Source organism: Pongo abelii, chromosome 4 (genome assembly GCF_028885655.2).
Source record: "Pongo abelii isolate AG06213 chromosome 4, NHGRI_mPonAbe1-v2.0_pri, whole genome shotgun sequence".
Lineage (NCBI taxonomy): Eukaryota > Metazoa > Chordata > Mammalia > Primates > Hominidae > Pongo > Pongo abelii.
Genome location: NC_071989.2, coordinates 139,885,659 through 139,907,484, shown reverse-complemented (window position 1 = coordinate 139,907,484; position 21,826 = coordinate 139,885,659). Strand labels below are relative to the sequence as shown.

Sequence of the window (21,826 nt, the reverse complement as noted above, 5' to 3'; positions counted from 1 at the left end):
TACACAGTTAACATAAATTTTAATAACTGCATGGCATTTACACTTTTATAAAAGTATTTCATCATGATTTGAATCTTTGCAAAGTCAACATACATTGCCCTATTTTATAGTAGTGCAAAAGACCTTTCTAAAGCTAAAGATTTCATTAATAGGGGTTAGCATCATGGCATTTCATATGCAGGGGAAAGGTGTTCATAAGTGGCTATCCTGTAGTGATTCCTAGACAATAGGTAGATCAGGACATTCTCCTTTGCTGCACTTAATTCATTTGAATTGATAAGATAATGAGATGAGATCGTGATAAAATTCTAAAAGTGATGCAAGTGAAAAATAGGTTATTCACCTAGTCATTTATTTTAGTTATTTGATAAATTACTATTGTCTTCAAAGGATGTTTATTTTCTTCATTCAGTAGTTAAAAGGTGAAGTCATTATTTCCTCAGAATGCTGGTGGATCCCCATGTTGAGTATGGAATTTGGCCTGTTTCTTTTCTTGGTATTGTTACACAGGGAGATTTAGCATGATAGGTTCACTGTACAGTTCCCTGGAATCGAAGACACTATGAGATGATTGGTAGAAAAGGAAAAGGATGATGTCATCTTCACTTACAAGCCAAACTAAAGGAAAAGAGAATTTTGTTCCTTTACTGAGTTGGTGTTTACTACAGTAGGTCTAACATATGGCACTAGTGGATTGCATTTCTTACACTGGGCAGCAGTTTTTTAAAGCAGCTAAGAGATGGCTGTCTCCCTTGCCCAGCTTGAGGTCCTTCTTTCTGTGTTGATCAGCATGATTTATAAAAAGGGGGAAAGGTGTGCATTAAAATTTTGCTTTTTGATTCGGCTATAATATATTCTGTTGGTACTATACATGAATATAATTACTGTCTGGTGTTGAAATTCTTTGTATTCTTGAATCTTGCTACTGATATTTATGTGTAAAATACTCATCTTTTAGAAATTTTATCTTAAGTGAAAGTTTGTCTTCATGTACATACAAAGTACCTACTATCATTTTTCTATTTTAAAGAATGATTAACATTAGATTTTAATTAATATACAATATTAAGTATCAAGTGGAATTCCAACTCGTGTATGGTTGATTTAAATTAAACTGAAAAAAAAAACACATTGGTGCTTGAAAATCAACCCTTATAAATATTGCATATTTTCTGTTTAGAAAACTAGTCATGCTTGTTTGCATTTGTGAGATTTAATTTTATACTTAAATGCAGGTATTGTGTATTTTGGTATTGTGTCTTTTGGAATTTTGGCAGAAAAACATTCTTAAAAGCTTTATGAAAATCTAAATAATTACATATTTTGAAAACATAACTTGTTCAAAATTATACTTAGTTTAACTTAAATTCTAGTTTTATAAGTAGCAGTGTAATTCAGATTGGCAGCATAGTGTTGTTCAGAAAGTGACTCAGACTTTTCTCAAAGATATTGAAGAACTTATTTTTTTTGTGCCTAATGACAAGATGTTTCTTCTGCAGTCAGTGGAGTCCTTTGTTAAAAGACCTGTCTCCCAGGTAATATCTTCTCTTATGTTGCACACCCCGTTTTCCCCAAAATAAAAGTGTTAGGTGAATAAAGCAAAATAATTCTATTGCTTTGATTTGTTCAGTGATCGTTTTTCTCATAATTTTGCCGCCTGGAGGTATAACTAACTATATTTTACTATTGGGAACTGTCTTTCTTTGGCCATTAGGAGCAACCATTGCAAGCTTAGTTGGAGTATCTAGTGCCTTGTAGCAGAAGCATGAAGAACAAGGATGGGTACTCGTGGTATTGTGTTTTCAGATGGAAGAGGGTTTGGCAAAATTAAAATCTTTTTCTGTAATTTCTATAGAAAAATGGGGCAATTTTTTTTAGTCCACACTTACTCTGGAAGCAGGTTTAATCATTTTCTTTGATTTCTTCTGAGTGAGTTTTGCTGGCTTCTTGTCTTTTTCTATGAATTGAGCACTGGGCTACAGGAAAGTACCATGTTGTGTAGATTATTCTTTCTCAAAGGAGTTGGTGCATGCTGCAACTATTGGTGTACATCTGATTTTTTTCCAGCTTCCCTTTGCAAAATGAAATTCTATTGTTTCCATTTAAATTTACTATCTACCTACAAATCTTAGTACTAGTTTGTATAGTCTTAATGTTAATTTAGAGTGATCCTGAAGGTTATATCTTTCAGAACAGTTATTTGATAAATAGCAAATTTTGCAAGCAGAAACCCCTTGTTAACAAATACATGTGACATCGGAGAACCTAGGCTGCCTTGTTTATTTGGAATGCAATGGTATCTTATCAGAGCTTATAATTTTACCTTGGGAAGACAATACTGTATTACATTTGAATAATAATAGGAAATATGGCTTTCCAAATATAGCTGTGTATCAATGTACAGAATTAAAAATCAAAATGGATTTTTAAAACTGTGAAGTAGAAAGGGTGCTCAAGCCAATTTTTTTCTTAAAGAATTTAGCTTGCTGACATGTCTCATGGAAAGGAGGATGGTGTGTGTGTGTGTGTGTGTGTGCGTGTGTGTATGTTTTCAATAAATTGCTCTTTGGGCTACATCTGCAGATACAGTAGCCAATTGATCTAATGCAGTTTCTGGAGGCTTTCTGTACAGGTGATGTCATCCTTTTAGCTCTATTCTCCTCCCACTCTCTTTCCTTCTTATTAGATATTTCATCTTACTGCAGAGCATAGAATCAATAGGAGCTTCTCCTTAGGGAGCTGCTTTGAAACAGGCAAGGACAGTAGGAATTAAGACACTAACATTCAGTCTTGCTTTAGCAGAAGATACAGTGGTTTTGTACCATATTATATAAAAATGTTTAACCAGAAAAGCTAGACTTAAATCAACAGTGCTGTTTTACTGATACATTAGAATAAGAAACAGTGCTGCAGAGCTGTAAACAGTGCATGTGAATAGAGAAAATAATTACAATTTTGGAGATTCTTAGACATTCTACAGGACAAACCTGTTACAGCATATATCATCTAACTGCCATTTGCTCTGCCATTTGCTCAACGTTTTTTTTTTTTTAAAACCTCTGGTGGTTAAGAATATAAAGAAGAAACTTTAATCTTCAGGATACAATGTTTGCTTTTGATGCAGAAGAATCACTGCAGTGCTTGTTCTACAGAATGAAATAAGTTGAAGAAAAGACAAAGCTATATTACAGAGAGGAAAGGTTTCACGGAATCCAGGAACACAGATTTGGTGCATGTTGCCTGATTTGCTTTGACTGATACTGTATTAACTGTTGTGCTACCACTCTGCATGTCTGTGCCAGGTGCCTGAGGCCGCATGTATGTGTCTGTATATTCTGAGCCAGAATTGTAAACATCTTCATTTACTGTGATTTGCTTGTTAAAGTGAACGTTTTAATTTAGAACAATACTTTACTGAAAGCTCCTGATTTCAGTTTTAATAGGGGTTTGGAGAGGCTGCCTTTATATAAACACTGCAGTGGTGTATGATTTGTAAAAAGAAACTTAACAGAATTTTATCACTGTGGCTCTGGTTTGAAAAGGAAACTACCCTTTCCAGCCTAGGAAATGGCTTTTCTTGTTCGCTGTTATGCCAATTGTCTTCAGCCATGGGCCTCCAAAGTAAGTAATTGTTATTTTCTTAGCAATTGATTTAATCCAGTTATTAAATTTTATTTTGAATTGTAAATGAGCTTTATTGCGCTATTTTCTAAACTTTAAAAATAAGAACTACAAAGTAGTCTTTCTCATTGCCATTTTTCTTTAAATTTAAATATCTAAAACATTCTAATGTGACCTCTAAGAAGATTTGAAAGGTGCCTTTTAAATCTGTAGACTTAAAATGCAGTGCATTTGAGATGTACTCTCTTCAGACTGAATTGTTTTTTGATTATGGCTATTGCTGTACTTATCAGTGATCATACTCTTGCTTCATTTTCTTAATTGGTTGATATATTTAGGTATGTTAGTCTAATTTCCAGATTATATGACATTTTTCATTAATATGATGCTGTCAGATAAATTATGATTGAATTGTGCTATTTTACAATTGAATTGTGCTATTTTACAAAGATTAGTTGGTAATTCTTAAGCAGTGAAATAATATGAAGAAAATACTCATGAAAATCAATTATGTGAAAATATTTAAATAATGATTCTAAGTATTTTCAAGATAGTAAACCATTAGCAGCTGGAGACTATTTAAGGTCATCTATCATATTTGTCATTTTTAAATAAACATAATAACTCACAAAAAAGCAAAGTGCTGTACAACCTTCCAGGCTAGGTTGTAGGAAAATATATACTCTAATTCAGTGAGTTTTATTATACACAGTGGCTATTTATATAGTCTGTAATTTGATGCCACTCAAGTTATCTTTCCTGTCTCATGTATGTATTATAAAACAGTGTTTTTTCAAAACATTTAAATTGTAACATTTATTAAGATTTTTTATGGTTCTCTTGCATACAGACAGGCACAATAGAGGCACTTCTTAGTATGGTCTGAAATCATGTCTTTGTTTCAAGGTTGTCCTGTTGATGGTGACTAAGGAAGAAATGCTATGATAGCATCATGGTGTTTTTCTGTTTTATCTGGCCTAGCTCCCTCTGCATATCTTTCTTAAAGGCAGCTTCTGGAAAGACATTTAAATTCACCCTCCATTTGGCAAACAGCTGATTGAAATGTAAATAGATGAAAAGAAGCCTAGGTACACAATGTATTTGTGCTATTATCTGGCTAAGGCTTAAATGGCCTTTTTAGTGAAAATGACACCTATATGGCCCAAGCATTGCTGATGCTTGATAGCTGCACTGTACTACAAAGGTTTAAACCACTTGTAGAAAGGAAGTGAGTGAGACTATGTAAAAAAAACTTTAAAGAAAATTAAGAATGAGATATAGGGGTTGTTTTTAAGGTAACCAGCAAAATAAAATAGCCTTTGGAATGCTGATAGCCAACTTTTGATCCCAGATTTAACAAATATGGAAGAGTCAAAATTTCAAAATCAGCTTCTAAGGTTTCATGAAATGCCAGCAAACATTATATGAGCAGGATTCTGGATTGGTATTCTACTGTGTAAATCAAGTGTTTGTAAGAGTACATGTCTCTATCCCCCTTCCCTCATGTTACTGTTGATGAAATTTTGACTCTGGATTGCAATTAAACACATAAAACTTAGAATTTTTATATAGTTCTTTTCATTTTCCAATACATTTTACCGGTTTTATTTTTGTTCATGTATTTTTGCCTATGCTACTATGTACTTGCATTTTACTACTTCTGAATTCATTAATTTTCTTGCTAAAATAAATAGTCAAAATTAGCACGGTTCTACTGGGGGTTGGGGAAGAATGAATCATAAATGCCTTCCTTTATATTTACTCTTAAGATAATTGTTTAGTTCAATATAAAATAATAAATCCAAAGTCTTTTTTCTTTAGCACTTTGGAAAAGTTACTACACTGTCTTCTGGCCTCCAGTGTTGCTGATGAGAAGTCTGAGCTCATATTTTTTTTTCCTTTGTTAATTACTTTTGTTAGTAGTTACGTTTTTGTTATTTTGCTTTTTTTTTTTTTTTTTTTTTTAAAAGAGATGTGGTCCTCCAGCTTGGCTAACATGGTGAAACCGCGTCTCTATTAAAAATACAAAAATTAGCCAGGTGTGGTGCCACATATCTGTAGTCCCAGCTACTCGGGAGGTTGACGTGGGAGAATCGCTTGAATCCGGGAGGCAGAGGTTGCAGTGAGCTGAGATCGTGACATTGCACTCTAGCCTGGGTGGACAGGGTGAGACCCTGTCTCAAAAAAAAAAAAAAAGAGAGACAAGGCCCTGCTCTGTTGCCCAGGCTGGAGTGCAGTGGTGTAATCATGGCTCACTACAGCCTTGAACTCCTGGGCTCAAGGGATCCTCCCACACAGCTGGGACCACAGATGCACACTACATCCCTGGCCAATTTTCTAATTTTTTTATAGAGACATGGTCTCTCCATCTTGCCCAAGCTGATCTCAAACTCCTGGACTCAAGCAATCCTCATGCCTTGGCCTCCCAAAGTGCTGGGATTACAGGCATGAGCCACAGTGTCCAGCCTTTGTTTTATTTATTTTTTTAATCGTTGATGCCATGAAGTTTTGCCCTGGATTGCCTAATGTTTTGTTCCTCTATTGACACTTTTATTAGAGTACTCTCTCAAGCTGAAAATTCTCTTTCGTCTTCAGCTGTGAGATTACTTTTTTTTTTTTGACAGAGTCTCGCTCTGTTGTCCAGGCTGGAGTGCAGTGGCGCAATCTCTGCTCACTGCAACCTCCACCTCCCGAGTCAAAGCGAGTGTCCTGTCTCAGCCTCCTGAGTAGCTGAGACTACAGGCACCTGCCACCACGCTCAGCTAATTTTTGTATTTTTAGTGGAGGTGGAGTTTCACCATGTTGGCCAGGCTGGCCTTAAACTCCTGACCTCAAATGATCCACCCACCTCAGCCTCCCAAAGTGCAGGGATTACAGGCATGAGCCACCGTGCCCTGCCTGTTGTTGTTTTTTAATTGCAACTCCTTTTTTTTCTTTTTTTTTTCCCTAGTCTCTCTAGAGAGAAATCAAATTGAGTTTTTTGGGTTTCTTTCAGGAGGTTGACTTCTCTTAAGTGGTTCTTAGTTGGGAGCTTATCTTCCTGATTTGTTAGAGTTGCTTGTTTGAGGTGACTGTTTACTGGGTGGAGGAAACATTACCACTTTGGGTTCTATTTCCTTCTTTGATGTGCTCCTACAGTCACTGGTCACTGGTTGATTTATCCACAGCTAAAGCTGCAGGTCATTTCTTTGCCCTTATCTTACTATACCTATCTGCAGCACTTGACACAGCTGATCACTTCCTCCTTGACAGACTTTCTTCAGAGTCAAAGTCCAAGTCCTCACCATGACCTACCAAACAGTTGATGCTTTCTCCTCCGCCTATCTCCTACTACACTCCTCCTCATTCACTGTCACCGCCCTGATTTCCTTGCCGGTTCTCAGACTTGCCAAGCATTCTTATACTGATTTTCTCCTAAATTATAGTAATTTACTTTTAGTAAACTCACCATTAAAAAATGAATATTGATTGAAAGCTTCTCTGTGATTTCGAAAATATTGAAGTGGGGAGAATACTTTGTCTTAGAATTGAAAAACTTTTTAATACTGGTTACATCATTTAGAAACATCCTTCCAACTCTCAACTTTTGGTAAAAATAATGAGTTAGGAATGTTACACATTTCTCTTGTAGTTTCACATACCTCAGGCACAGTGCTGTGATCTCTTGGTGTATATACCCAAGGTTCTCCTTTGGGGCTTTTGGGAAATGGCAAACTCCATAAAACAGGCTCCATACTGCCATATATATATACATATATATATACACACATATATATACACACACATATATATACACACACACATATATATACATATATATACACACACATACATACACATGTGTATATATATTATATATATACATATGATGTATAAATATTTTATTTATATATTATATATAATATAAATATAAATATATTTTATATATTATATATAATATAAATATAAATATATTTTATATATTATATATTTTATAATATATAATATATATTTTATAATTATATAAAATATATAATATATATTATAATATATATTTATTATTTTATATATATAATAATTATTATTATTTTTTGAGACGGAGTCTTGCTCTGTCGCCCAGGCTGGAGTGCAGTAGCGCAGTTTCGGCTCACTGCAAGCTCCGCCTCCCAGGTTCATGCCATTCTCCTGCCTCAGCCTCCCAAGTAGCTGGGACTACAGGCACCTGCCACCATGCCTGGCTAATTTTTTGTATTTTTAGTAGAGACAGGGTTTCACCGTGTTAGCCAGGATGGTCTCGATCTCCTGACCTTGTGATCCGCCCGTCTCGGCCTCCCACAGTGCTGGGATTACAGGCATGAGCCATCGCGCCTGGCCCCTAGAAGCTATCTTATAATTCTGGTGGCTTACTTTTAATTTTGTAAGGCCTCTATCGTCTTGTGCTTCAACTAGTGTCTCCTATCTCTTGTGTGTATCATTTTCTTCTATTTCACCTTCTGTGCTTCCAGAGTGATCTTAACAGTAGGTACCCTAAGAGGAATATTGAGTCATAAGGTATATATGTTTTAAATGTAACCTTACATTTGCTCTCCAAAGTGGCTACTCCTCAAATTGTTGTCAAAAATGGTTATACCAGTTCATACTCCCATTAGCAGTTTATGAGAATATTGTTTTCCTCCATAGTTTTTCCTGCATTTTGTATTATCATACTTGTTTTTTGCCAGTTTGATGGGGAAAAAGCTATTTGTTTTAGTTTTTATTTCCCTGATTACTTGCAGGGTTAACATTCTCTTCCAGCTGTTGTTTGTTTTTTTTGTTTTGTTTTGTTTTTTTCCTGCTGTTGTGACCTAAGTGGCCTTATGTTGATATGGCAGAGCCAAAAATACCTAAACAGTTTGGATATCTGAGTCTCTGTATACTAAGGCAGTTGCCCCAAAAGTTGCCTGTACACTTCACTAGGGTAAGCCTTAGTGATCTGAGGGCCCTCTATTGTAACAAAATCTAGTCTAACTGAGAAATATAGTAGCTCTTATATCACTGCCCTTCCCAGAAACCTATAGTAGCTCTATATTGTCTGTAGGAACCAAATTCAAAATGCCTAGCTTGGCATTGCTGATTATATTCTACCTCTAGCCTTTTCTCAATACCGCTCTTTCCCCACCCCCCTCTATATATACAAAGTATTCAGCAGACTTTGTAACTTCATAATGTCTGTATTCAAGTTGTTAGCTAAAAAACTTTCTTGCTGCTTCAAATAAAACTAACAGTAGGCCTTGTGGACATGTGATCTCCAGCAGAGCACAGAAGTTCAGATATAGGAAATGGATGAAGGATGCTGTGGAAAATGGGAAGTTTTGCCAGACCTGGTGGGCTGGAAGGACAATGGGGTAAATGAATTGAGTTTGCTGATGAAAGATCAGCTGTTGAGTCCAGGTGGATCAGGAAGAGAAAGAGAAAGGGCAGGTAAGCTGAGAGATAGTGGAGAAGATTTAGGGAACCAAGAACTTCTCTTGGAGGAAAAGCCTTTCCTTTTTGCTTCATTTGATACAAAGAAAAGATAAACTATTGGATGTTGTGAACTCCCAACCAAGTATCAGGAAACAACTTAGTAGGAAACAGCAATGGATTTAGTCAGGCTGCCTGGGTTTCAGATCCCAGGACCCCAGTTTCCTAGCCGTGTGACCCTGGGAAACCTTTATAACATCTCTAAGATTAGGTTTCCTACTCTATAAACTGGGTATAATCATAGTATTACCTCATCTTGTTGTTTGAATATTAGGTTAGATAATTATGTGAAAGGCATGTAGAAGTGTATGTTTGGTACAAATAGTGGGCACTCAAATGTTAACTGCAGTCAGCATCATTATTCCCATTGTGTAAGGAGGTTGAAGGAATTCCTGTGTGAAGTTTTCTTCATGAAGTAGAAAGCAGAAGCTATTTGCTTATAAATCTGTCTCCAGTGTCCGCTATTAGACTGAGCTCCTTGAAGGCAGGGCCCATATGTTTTCATTTTTATGTCATCAGCAGAGTTCCTGGCACAAAGTAGAATATAACAGAAAAATGCTAGAGTCAGACCTCGGTTTGATTCCCAACTCTACTGCTTGCTTGAGTGTATGATCTGGGACAAGTTGCTTAATCGTACTCCCTCTGTTTCCTCAGCAGTAAAATAAAAATAATAATAACACCTCCTTTTTAGGGTTTAGTGAGGGTGAAGATTGCTCAGTACATTGTCAGTACTGTGAAGCCACTTGCCAGACTTCTGGCTTTGGTTCATTGTGTTACTTTTATGAATGACATTCTTCTCCTTGGTCTTCTTACCTCTGTAGGAATTTGCAATATATACTATCTCCTACCACTGACACCCCAACCAAACACCACACATTTTAAAGCTATTTTCAGTGTTTGCCTTTCCAACTACTTCATTCCCAGGTGAGGTTTTTTTTTTCATATCTAAATGATAGAAACTAAGTGGGAGGAAGGTCTTTGAACTGTATCATATCCTCATCAATATTCTGTATTATAAGCAGTTATGAGTTTGTTAAATTTTTTTGCTGCCTTTTCTGATATACGTATTAGAGCTATAAATGGCCTCTAAGCATGACTTTAACTTATCCCACAGGTTTTCATATATAGCATCTTAATTTTCTGTTTTAATATTTTCTAATTTCCAATGTGACTTCATTGATTTATGGGCTATTTCAATAGAGGATTATTTACAATGTTCTAACATGATAGTTTTCTATTTATCTTTTTGTTATGTATTTCTACCTTATTTGCACTGTTATTGCTGAATATTCCCTGGTTTCAGTCTTTTGCAATTTGTTGAGACTTGCCTTAATTGTAAATTTTTACAAATGTTTTTATATGTGCCCTAAAAGAAAATGCGTTCTGGAGTTTTTGGTTCCGTTATTCTATGTCTATACTCTTTAGGTCGTTTGTTAATTATGTTCATATCTTTTATATCTTTACTTGTTCTGTTTTTGTGTGTTTTGCTTATTCAGACTGCTACTGAGATCTGTATTAAAAATTTATGGCATAATTGTAGATGACATTTTTGCCTTATACATTTTTTAAATTTTAATTTGTTTTTAATTCACAAATAATAATTGCATGTATTTATGGGGTACAGTGTGATGTTTTGATACATGTTCACATTGTGAAACAATCAAATCAAGGTAATTAATATATCCATCACCTTGGCCAGGCAAGGTGGCTTACGCCTGTAATCCCAGCACTTTGGGAGGCTGAGGCAGGTAGATTACATGAGGTCAAGAGCTGGAGACCAGCCTGGCCAATGTGGTGAAACCCCTTCTGTACTAAAAATACAAAAATTAGCTGGGCATGGTGATATACATCTGTAATCCCAGCTATTCAGGTGGCTGAGGCAAAAGAAGTACTCAAACCCGGGAGGCAGAGGTTGCAGTGAACTGAGATTGCGCCACCGCTCTCCAGCCTAGGTGACGGAGCAAGTCTCTCTCTCTCTCTCTCTCTCTCTCTCTCTCTCTGTCTCTCTCTGTCTCTCTCTGTCTCTCTCTCTCTCAGCCTCTCAGCTATATCAGCTTTCTTTTGGTTGTGTTTGCATGGTCTATATTTTTCCATTCTTTGATTATTTAATATTTTCCCCTCTGTTAGCTTGGTAGTTATACACTTTTTTACTATGCTTTTCTTAAATCAGAAATTACAGCACACATTCTTCACCTATCAAGTCTGCTACTACAGCTTCATGGACAGTGCAAGGAACTGAGAGCACTCTAATAGCTTCATTTACCCTTCTCCAGACTTACATTCTGTAGTTGTATTTTAATTATTGTATTTTGAACTTCATGGGATATTAATGTTACTATTTTATATAGTCAGCATTCATGTAGATTTACCCACACATTTCCCATTTTCCTTGGTTTTTCTTCTTTCGTGTGCCTGAAAGCTTCCATCTGGAATCAGTTTTCTTCTCCCAGTGGATTTTATTCATTGTAGGACTGCTAAGGAATTATTTCCTTCATTTTTCTTTATTTGAAAATTATTTTTTCCCCTTTTTGAGGACTGTTTTTGCTAGGTATAGAATTTTAGCTCTTGGAGATATCACTCAATTGTCTTCTGGCTTCCAGAATTTATGTTGAGAAGCCAGCTGTCAGTTTAATTGCTTCTGCCAAAGTAATCTAATCTCTCTGGGTTTTTTTTCCTGGCTACTTTAAAACTTTTATCTTGATATTCCACCTCACCCCCGCCACATGTACTCTGGTGTGCATAGGTATGGGGAGATTGATTGATTGTTTTGGGGTGGGGTTTTTTGTTTGTTTGTTTGTTTTTTTATCTTGCTGGGAGTTTTTAAACCTCCTTGATCTGTGACCTTAGGTCTTTTGTCACTTTTGGAAAATGCTTAGCCATCATCTTGCTTCTGTGTACTCGCTCCTCTCAGACTCTGGTTTTTCAGATGTCACGTTCTCACTGAATCTCCTGTGGCTCTTACCCCTTCTCTCCCGCCTTCACCTTTTTTCCTCTCCATGCTTCATTCTGGATATTTTTCAGACTAGTCTTTACTTTTCAAATTCTCTTCTTAGCTCTGTCAAATCTTTTATTAAGCCCACTTGTTGGCTTTTTAATTTCTATAATTGTATATTTTAGTTATAGATTTTTCATTTAATTCTTTTTCTTTCTTTGCTGATATTGTTAGTCTTGTATTTTTCTCTATATATAGGATAGATCACTAACTGGACCAATTCTGACCAGTGAGCTATATGACCTGTGAACAAAGAATGATTTTTACATTTTTAAGGAGTTGTTAAAAAGATAAAAAAAAAAAAAAAAAAAAAGCATACAACAGAAACTGTATGTGGCCTGTGAAACCTAAAATATATATTCTTTGGCCCTTAATGAAAATGTTTGCCAACCCCTGGTATATATTAAAGACAGTTATTTTAGAGACTGTGTCTGGTAACCCTGTTATTTGAAACTTCTTTGTTAGTTTCTGGAGTTTATTCCATACTTTTTATCAATGCCATCCTGTCTCATCATATGTGCCTGGTTTTATTGGACTGAGCAATGGATGTTGTATATGTGAAAAAAAATTTTTTTAATTGAGACCTAGGATGACTTTCTTCCTATAGTGAGGATTTGTGTTTGCTTCCAACAGTTGATTGGAAATACTAGTAATCCTGTATAACCTTATTTTAGCATCAGGCATTGAGGTCATTCTAAAATTAGCATCAGTTTACTTTTGGGTGACATTTACTCTAGAGTCTAATTTACTCTCCAGGGTCCCAATCCAAAGATGGCCCTTCTATCCTAGGCCTTGGAATTTAACTTTTGTCCCTTTAGCCAGTGGCTGTCACAGGTACTTCTTGGCCTTTTAGCCTTTTCTTTAGGAATCAGAAAATATTCTTAGGAGAAAAAGTAACCTCAGAGGCCAGATACTCTGTGTGTATATGTATGTATGTATTTCAGGTTTTCTGTTTATCTTAGTACTAGGATTCATCTGAATTATCTAACATACCATTATCAGCAGGGGAAGTTTGTGATGTACTTTATGTGTAATTTTTATAATTATATTAACTCCTCTTGAGATAATATAATTCAGACTCAGTCATTCCCTCAGAATACATTTAATATACACTATGTGTGTTTCTTTAATGTTTTTCAGTAGTAAAGCAATGAGAAACCCTATTTTAAAAATTAAATTGATTTTAATAGCCCTGAATAGCAAGTTTCAGAGAAATCATTTGGAAAATAAATTAGCATACTTCTTATGTAAAACTTTTACTACTCTGGAATGCAGTGGTTTGTTTATTGTCTTAATTTCTGTAGCTTGTATTTTGTGAGATGTCTCTTTTACGGCATGAAATATATTGTACAGCCTGCATACCTGATAAGAGTGTGACCATATTAAAGATGAGGTGGTGGAGTCATTTACTTTTTGTGTTTCTTGTATACCTGCGCCTAGTACAGACATTCATTAAATCGTGTTGATTACTAAGAAATCTCTCAGGGGCCAACTAGAAGCTAATTCAATATTAAGTGTAAAGATGCTCACAAAATTTTTGGAATATTGAAAGTAATCAGCTTGTTACTGGTCTTAAGTCTTGCTGCCAGTAGCTGAACTTAATTCCAAGATATTGTTGTTTTATTCTTGTATCAGTCACCATTTTTTATTAGGAGGGAAGGAGGGAGAGAGAGTGAGTGTGTGTGTGTGAAAGAGAGAGAGAGTGTGTGTGTGTGTGTGTGTGTGTGTGTGTGTTTAAAGGGTAACATTCCTACCCTTAAATGGACAGGTCTGATATTTTTATTTGGGAGGATAGAAGGGCCAAGTTTTTCCTCTGAAATACCATTAGTAATGGCTTTTGAAAACTGTTCAGTGAGCTTACCATTGTAGGATTGCCTAATAGTTTCAGAGAGTACCATATGGTTCTTATTTCAAAAGATCTTTTTGCTGAAAGTAGAGAACTTGGGTTAAAAATGAGATTGCACAGTAATGTACATAAAAATTTGTTGAAGTTAACGTGTCAAAACCACTTAAAAAGATAAAGCTTGACATTTAGAATAACTTAAATTTTTTTTTTTCAGCTTCCAGCTGATCTTACCAAGATGCATCTCACAGAAAACCCTCATCCACAGGTGACTCATGTGTCTTCTAGTCAGTCTGGTTGTAGCATTGCCAGTGACTCTGGAAGCAGCAGTTTATCTGATATCTATCAGGTAATACCTTAGGAATTTGTGTGCTGCATATATGGTTTTTTTATTTGCCAGATATTCTGTGCTTGTGCCTTAGATGGTTAACATATCTTTTAGAGTATGAAATTCAAGCGTAAGGTCTTTGGAAAAATAAGCTTTATATACTGTGTCAAATTTGTAAGCCTGATTAAAGATGTGATCTGTCTTTTGAGAATGATTAAGTATGGTTCAGCAGAGTATGAATTTAGTGTTCTCTTTCATTTATCAAGGTGAATCCATATTAATATCTAATGCTTGTTTTGGTTAAAAAATTAGTTCTTGGAATAACTGAACTTAAACTTATAAAAAGGCTGATTTGTGTTATAATTGACTGTATATGTCTTCTGCAGTTAGAAGTCATGAAGAAAATTAGAGCTGCCTTTCTACCATAAAGCCTCTATTGTAGTATAGCGTGAATTAAATAGCAAATTAGTGAGAATATTTATGGACTTTTCCATTTTCTAAAACCCAAAAGGAACAATTTCAAACCTACTGAGCTTTTCAGTGATCCTTGTAATAGTGGGAAGAAGGTTCTAGGAAGACCCATAAACTGAGAGAATCCTCACATGATCCTGCTGAGATTGAACCCAAGTTAGGTTCAAGCCAGGGTAATAAGTATTTCAGGATCCAGATAGTGGAACTTCTACGATGTCTTCTTTAATGCAAGTTGTAAGGGGCAGTTCCCTGGGTGTGAAGCCCGGTGGTTGATTTTGTCTGAGATCATGAGTATGGAACATAAAACAGTTTAAATAAGATAACAAGAGGATGCATGATATTGAGGGTTGGTTTAAGGAATTCAAATATATTACCTATTTCAGAGCTGTCAAATAGAAATTTAATGTGAGCCACGTATTTAATTTTAAATTTTCTAGTAGCCACGTTAAAAAATATAAAAGGAAACAGGTAAAATTCATTTTAGTAATATATTTTATTTAGTGCAGTGTAACCAAATATTATAATTACAACATGGATTTAATGTTTTAACATTATGCATGAGTTACCTTACATTCCTTTTGCATACTAAGTCATCAAAAAACAGAGTTTAATTTAAAGTTACGGCACATCTCAATTTGGACTAGCCATGTTTTAAGTGCCTAATAATCACGTATGGCTAGTGGCTACCATATACTAAGAATTGTAGAAATAGTATCATTGTCTGAGGAAAGCATTTTAGACTGGTTCTACAAAGTTACCCAGATTGAGATATTTTAGAAAAACAGCCTTCTTCTATTAAGGGAAGTTTGTAGGCAGATGCAAGATGGAACAAAGACAATACCCATTTTTTGGTTTATATGTGGCTTTTCTCAACAAAGGTAATTGCTGTCGTCATCTATATCTCCCAGTTTGCTTTTTACAGTATATAGAACAAGGAATTTTTCCCTGTTCTCCATTTTATAGTAGAGAGAACAAAGAATTAAAAGAGAGATGAAACAAGTTAATACAATAGCTCTGGGACCCCTTAGAACTTGTGTACCTATTGGGCTTCATGCATTCTACCCCTACCCAAAAGAATTATCTTGTGAAAGAAGAATTGTTGCACACCTAAAAATCAAAGTAGACTGTGTTTTTCCAGAAGAAAATGCTGAGGAAGATTGACCCTGGATCAGTGAAATTCAGGGATGTGGCTGTAGATTTCTCTCAGGACATGTGAGAATATCTGGACTTTTCTAAGACTATACACAGAGGTTTAGTGTTGAAAAACTATAGGATGGGAGTCCGAGGTGGGTGGATTACCTGAGGTTAGGAGTTCAAGACCAGCATGGCCAACATGGTGAAACCCTGTCTCTACTAAAAATTCAAAAATTAGCTGGGCGTGGTGGCACACATCTGTAATCTCAGCTACTTGAGAGGCTGAGTAAGGAGAATTGCATTAGCCCAGGAGGTGGAGGTTGCAGCAAGCCAAGATCATGCCACTGCACTCCAGCCTGGCCGACAGAGCAAGACTCTGTCTCAAAAAAGAAGAAAAGACAAGGAAACTATGGGAACCTGGTATCACTGGGATATCCACATCTCTAAGCCAGGATAGTGCACAGATTAAGATTCAAGGTCACTTGGAAAGACCAATGCTTTATTGTGAACTAGAAGATGGACTGTACACAGTTGGTCCCTACATCTTTGCAAAGATGCTCCAGGAGCTCCTATAGCATTGCACTTATATTAGCACCTGCAGATTACTCCCCTTTTAGCTGGACAACCTGAGGATGAGACTGGAGTAGTACACCTGCTGGTGTTGGTTGGAGGTGTTCTATTGCAGGACCATGGCATAGCCTATATCAATATGTAGAATATTTCCATCACCTCAGAAAGTACCCATATGACCCTTTGCAGTCAAGTCCCTTCTCCTGACCCCTATCCTATGCCCTGGCAACCACCAATCTCTTTTCTGCCCTTATAGTTTTGCCTTTTCCAGAAGGTCATATAAATGGAATCATATAGTTTAAAAAAATATGATGCAGTGAAACTTATAAATTAACCAATAAAAGTGGGAATTAATTTAGAGAGCACGAACAGATAAAAGGAATAAAATTATTAAAACTCTGGAACCAAAATAGGAATGAAGAAATTTAAAGGAGAAACTTATAATAATGTTAACATCAAATATATAAAACCTAACATAAAATTTTTTAAGAGTGGTCAAAGAAGATAAAAACTTTCAAACTCTGCTGCTGGGCACAGTGGCTCAAGCCTGTAATCCCAGCACTTTGGGAGGCAGAGGTGGGCGGATCACCTGAGGTCGGTAGTTCAAGACCAGCCTGATCAACATGGAGAAGCCCCGTCTCTACTAAAAATAAAAAATTTGCCGGGGTGATGGAGCATGCCTGTAATCCCAGCTACTCAGGAGGCTGAGGCAGGAGAATCACTTGAACCCGGGAGGTGGAGGTTGCGGTGACCCGAGATCACGCCGTTGCACTCCAGCCTGGGCAACAAGAGTGAAACTCCGTCTCCAAAAAAAAAAAAAATTTCAAACTCTGACATAACAGTTAACTTTAGGACCATAGCCAAAAGCTAGAAACAGCATAAACGCCAAAACAAAAAGAAGCCAATAAAGATAAACACAAAAGGAAAAAAATCAAAATCATAAAAATATACACCTACATCCTTATATATTTTTTAATCTCATATGTGTAAAATCTTATATATCATATCTATGAGATAAGTAGGTATATTTAACATTTTATTTATATTTCTTTAAATGAATATATATACCTGCATACTTAAATATGTTACACTTGTAGATACAGAATGTAAATCCGAGTTCAAGAGCACCAGTTAGTAACAGTGTTTTTCTACTAGTGGTGGGTTTGTGGGTAGTTTTTATTATGTTTCTTAAACGAACATTTTTATTTGTTTATTTAAGAAATATTAAGGAGGACGTAAATAGATTGTATAGTTAAAAGTTGAAAAAAATTGGAAATATTTAAAGGAGAGTAAAAGGAATAAACACAGAATTATAATAGGTTGATATACCCTCCAAAGTACAAGATTTCTATAATTTTAATCCATGGGTAAGATAAATGTCTAACTAAATTGTGTGTGTGTGTGTGTGTGTGTGTGTGTGTGTGTATGCACATGCGCGAATGTTTCCAATCAGATCCTCCGGAATAAACAAGGAGAAGAATTAAATATCAGTACTGGACCCTTGATCTTTCCCTTCACCTTAGGCTACCTTTAGATTCCCTTTTGGAGCTATGAATATACCCCTTAGTTACAGGTGTACATTGCCAATGTATGTATCTTAGCCTGGGATAGCTGAAGTGATTTGTCTAGTTATTTGAATTTTAGCATTTGAGAGATTTTTTTAAGTGAACACCTAGCCTTTAACACCATAAACAAAGCCTTGTGAAATGACACAAGTATTTTTAATTTGGAGAGTTGAGGGGAAGATATCCTAACAGCAATTTTTTGTTAGTGTTTCTGCTTTTATTCTTCTAGAAATTTAGAAACATTTCAAGTGAAATCCAGCCTTTTTTGTGGGGCAGAAGACTATATATAGATTAATTTGGGCATTTTTTTCTAACATGGAGTCTTCTTATCCAGAAAAATGGATGTCTCCCCAATTTTTAAAAATAATTTCAACTTTTATTTTAGATTCAGGGGGTACATGTGCAGATTTCTTACATAGGTATATTGCATGGTGCTGAGTGTTTGGGGTTCGAATGATCCCATCACCCAGATAGTGAGCATAATACCCATTTGGTAGTTTTTCAGCCCTTGCCCCTCTTTCCCTGCTCTAATAGACCCCAGTGTCTGTTGTTCCCATCTTTAGGTCCATGTGTACCCAATTGTTAGCGTCCACTTATAAGTAAGAACATGCAGGATTTGGTTTTCCTGATAGCAATTCTTAACAGGAAAACTGTTTACGCTGTTTTATATGGCCAAATGTGTGGCTACACTTCTATGCATTTCCTTCTTGAGAGTTTTCATGTCTTCTGGTCTAAAAATAAAAGCCCTTGGCCCTCAAAGAAACTTCAAAATATAGCATTTACTACAGTGTGGGGGGAAAAAAAGGCAAATCAATTATTCCAGTGTGAATGTGTTTCTAATCAGCATAGATTAAAATTTTTAAGTATACATTAAGGTGTTAGAGTGTTCTTAGAATATTTTCTACATCTTCAAAGAGTACTCAAGAGAATAAGGAGTACTTCTTTCTAGATTACTTTTTGTATTTATTTCAGTCTTTTCCATGAGCTGGAAAACTGTGAAATATTGGCTCTTGAACAAAAGCATGTTGTCTTTTTGTTAACTCATTCTTAAACAACTCAAGGCACACATTTATCCCACCTACCTTTTCAGTTTCTATATAGGGAGTAAGCGTGTTCTTAAAAATCCCGGGGCTTCAGTTACTACCTCTATGGCAACATGATTTCCTAATGCACAGCTCTGAGTGCCAATCTCTTCAGAACCCTGGTGCCACATTTTCACCAGTATGTTCTTTTGTCACCCCGAGTCACCACATATTCTCTTCCACTTTTCTTTAATATTTCTGTTAAGAATATCATCTGAGGCTGGGTTCGGTGGATCACTTGAGGTCAGGAGTTTGAGACCAGCCTGGCTAACATAGCAAAACCCCATCTCTACTAAAAATACAAAAAAAATTAGCCACGTGCGGTGGCGCATGCACCAGCTACTCAGGAGGCTGAGGCAAGAGAATCGCTTGAACCCAGGAGGCAGAGGTGCAGTGAGCCAAGATCGCGCCACTGCACTCCAGCCTGGGTGACAGAGAAAGACTCCGTCACAGAAAAAAAAAAAAAAAAAAAAGGATATCATCTGAGTCCTAGTCAAAATCTGTTATCATCTTTTGACTATCATTTTTAAACTCCCACTTGAAATAAATTGCTCTGATTTTTGATTACTGTTGTATTTAAAAAGCTTTAATGCTTCACTGTTATCTAAATTACACTCTTCATTTTAAATTCCAAGCCTTTTACCTCTAACTACAATGTGGTTTTATATTTTACTGTTCTCTCACTTACACATTCTAGATTCTGCCCCATCACATATGTACGTTATTCCCTGAACGTGTCTGCTTTTTCCTAGTCTTGTGTTTTAATCATGCTCTTCTACCTGTAGCTTCATGTAGATGACATTTTCATGTTATCTCCCATGTCTTTCCAACAAGAAGAGATGTCTCCTTCCTTGGAATCCCTCAGCAGTTTTTCTCTTGGACATGTCACTTTTTCTCTCTGCATTTTTTTGGTAGTTACTTGTAAACTTGACATTTTTCATCACCAGAGTAAATTTATGGAGTGCAGAGTTGATGTCTTACATTTGTATCCCATGGTGAGTCAGGCACAGTGTTGGCATTTAGGAAGTACTCTAGAAATTTTTTTTTGCATTGAATTATATTTGAAAGTAGAAACCAATATTGGCTCCAAGGAAAATGCAGATCTCTGCTAACTAAAACTTTATCATCCAGGGCAAAAGAGACTTGAGTTTGCCTGCCTGCCATGTTGTAGAGGTTATGAAATGTGTCAACCTGGACTGAAAGATTAACTTCATAGAGTTCTAACCCTGACCAGGAAGACCTAAGGACTAAATGGTCCGTGAAAAGGTTAAATGAAATACTAAACATGGGAATACAGAAAAGAGAGGCACTGAAAGTCTAAGGTTCTGGCTTAACACTTGCCCTAAATTTGAAAATGTGGTTTTTGTAGGTTTGTATAACTCTTATTTCCAACCTATAGTTCTCTTCATTGTAGCTTCATGTTTATCTAGATGGAAACAGGAAAAGGATATCCTCTGGTGGTTTATTTGGGGAAGGCCCAGTCATCAGAAAATCACCTCAGACTGTCTGCCTCACCAAATTATATTTATATATACAGAGACACATTCATATGTCAGGAAAAGAAAAAAGTTTCATGCTGTCTTAATCCTATCACCAATATATATATTTTTCCTGGACTTAACTCATTTATCATAATTAAGGGTCTCATATATCCCAGGTGCTAGGATAAATTAGTTGAAAGGCTGGGGATGAGTCTTCTGTGTACCCTACCTTCACGAATACGGAGTGTCTTTTGACCCACGTATTTCCACTCTTGATATTATGATATGAGTCTCTAAGGCTTTATTGATTTTTGTTGGCTTTTTTCTTATCTCTACTTCAGATTGGGTAGCTTTTGTTGCCCTTTCTTCAAATTTATTCTTCTTACAGTTTGTATCTCCTTACTGAGATCATCCATTTTTCATCTAATTGTTTTTCTTCTAAATTCTTGAACTTATTTATAGTAAATGTTGAAAGTTCTTGTCTCTTACTTTCATTATCTCTATCATTATTGAGTCTCCTTATAGTGATTTGTTTCCTGTTTATAGGTCACATTTCCCTGCTTCACTTATGTAGTAAGTTTTTATTGTGTGCTGAACATTGTGGATATTACATTGAAAAAAATTCTTATCTAATTATTATAGAATTAAACTTTCTGCCCAGGAACTGCATCTTCAGAAGTATCATGCAGTGACTTCTTGTCCTATGGTCGTAATCATATCTACCTTTCTCTTAAGGACCTGACTTTCCTTGTTTAATCAAGGAATTGGTCTCTACATTTTTTTAAATTCATTTTAAGTTTAAAAAAATCCTTTTAAATTTCCTAGCATGTTTTTGACCAGTCTTATTTTTTTATTCTTAATTTCTGTTTTATCACCTTATGCTCTTGTATACTGTTAGTATTTTAATAGTTTAATGTATTTTCTTAACTAATTTTATTCTTTTTATACTACTATGTAAAAAGTAGAGGTATAAGAAAGGTAGTTGTGGTTTTTGGGGGGTTTTGGTTTTTGTTTTTGAGACAGGTTTTCACACTGTCACCCAAGCTGAAGTGCAGCAGCAAGATCTTGGCTCACTGCAGCCTTTGCCTCCAAGGCTTAAGCAATCCTCCCACCTCAGCCTCCTGAGTAGCTGGGACTGCAGGCATGTGCCACCACACCCGGCTAATTTTTGTATTTTTTGTAGAGACAGGGTTTCTCCATGTTGCCCAGGCTGGCCTCAAACTCCTAAGCTCAAGCGATCTGCATGCCTCAGCCTCCC

General features: G+C 36.0%; 1 protein-coding gene across 24 annotated transcripts in view; it reads left to right on the top strand.

Annotated features, from left to right (window-relative positions):
* RAPGEF6 (Rap guanine nucleotide exchange factor 6) overlaps window positions 1-21,826 on the top strand; it is a 211,165-nt gene that overhangs the window by 98,763 nt on the left and 90,576 nt on the right. For 23 of the 24 annotated variants that reach the window (XM_024247559.3, XM_054555909.2, XM_024247558.3 and 20 more), the window contains one exon: window positions 14,155-14,286. In XM_024247559.3, coding sequence (XP_024103327.1) covers window positions 14,155-14,286 — 132 coding nt within the window. Of the gene's footprint in view, window positions 1-1,365; window positions 3,622-14,154; window positions 14,287-21,826 lie in introns of those variants that run through there. The other variant, XM_054555912.2, reaches the window with a different exon arrangement.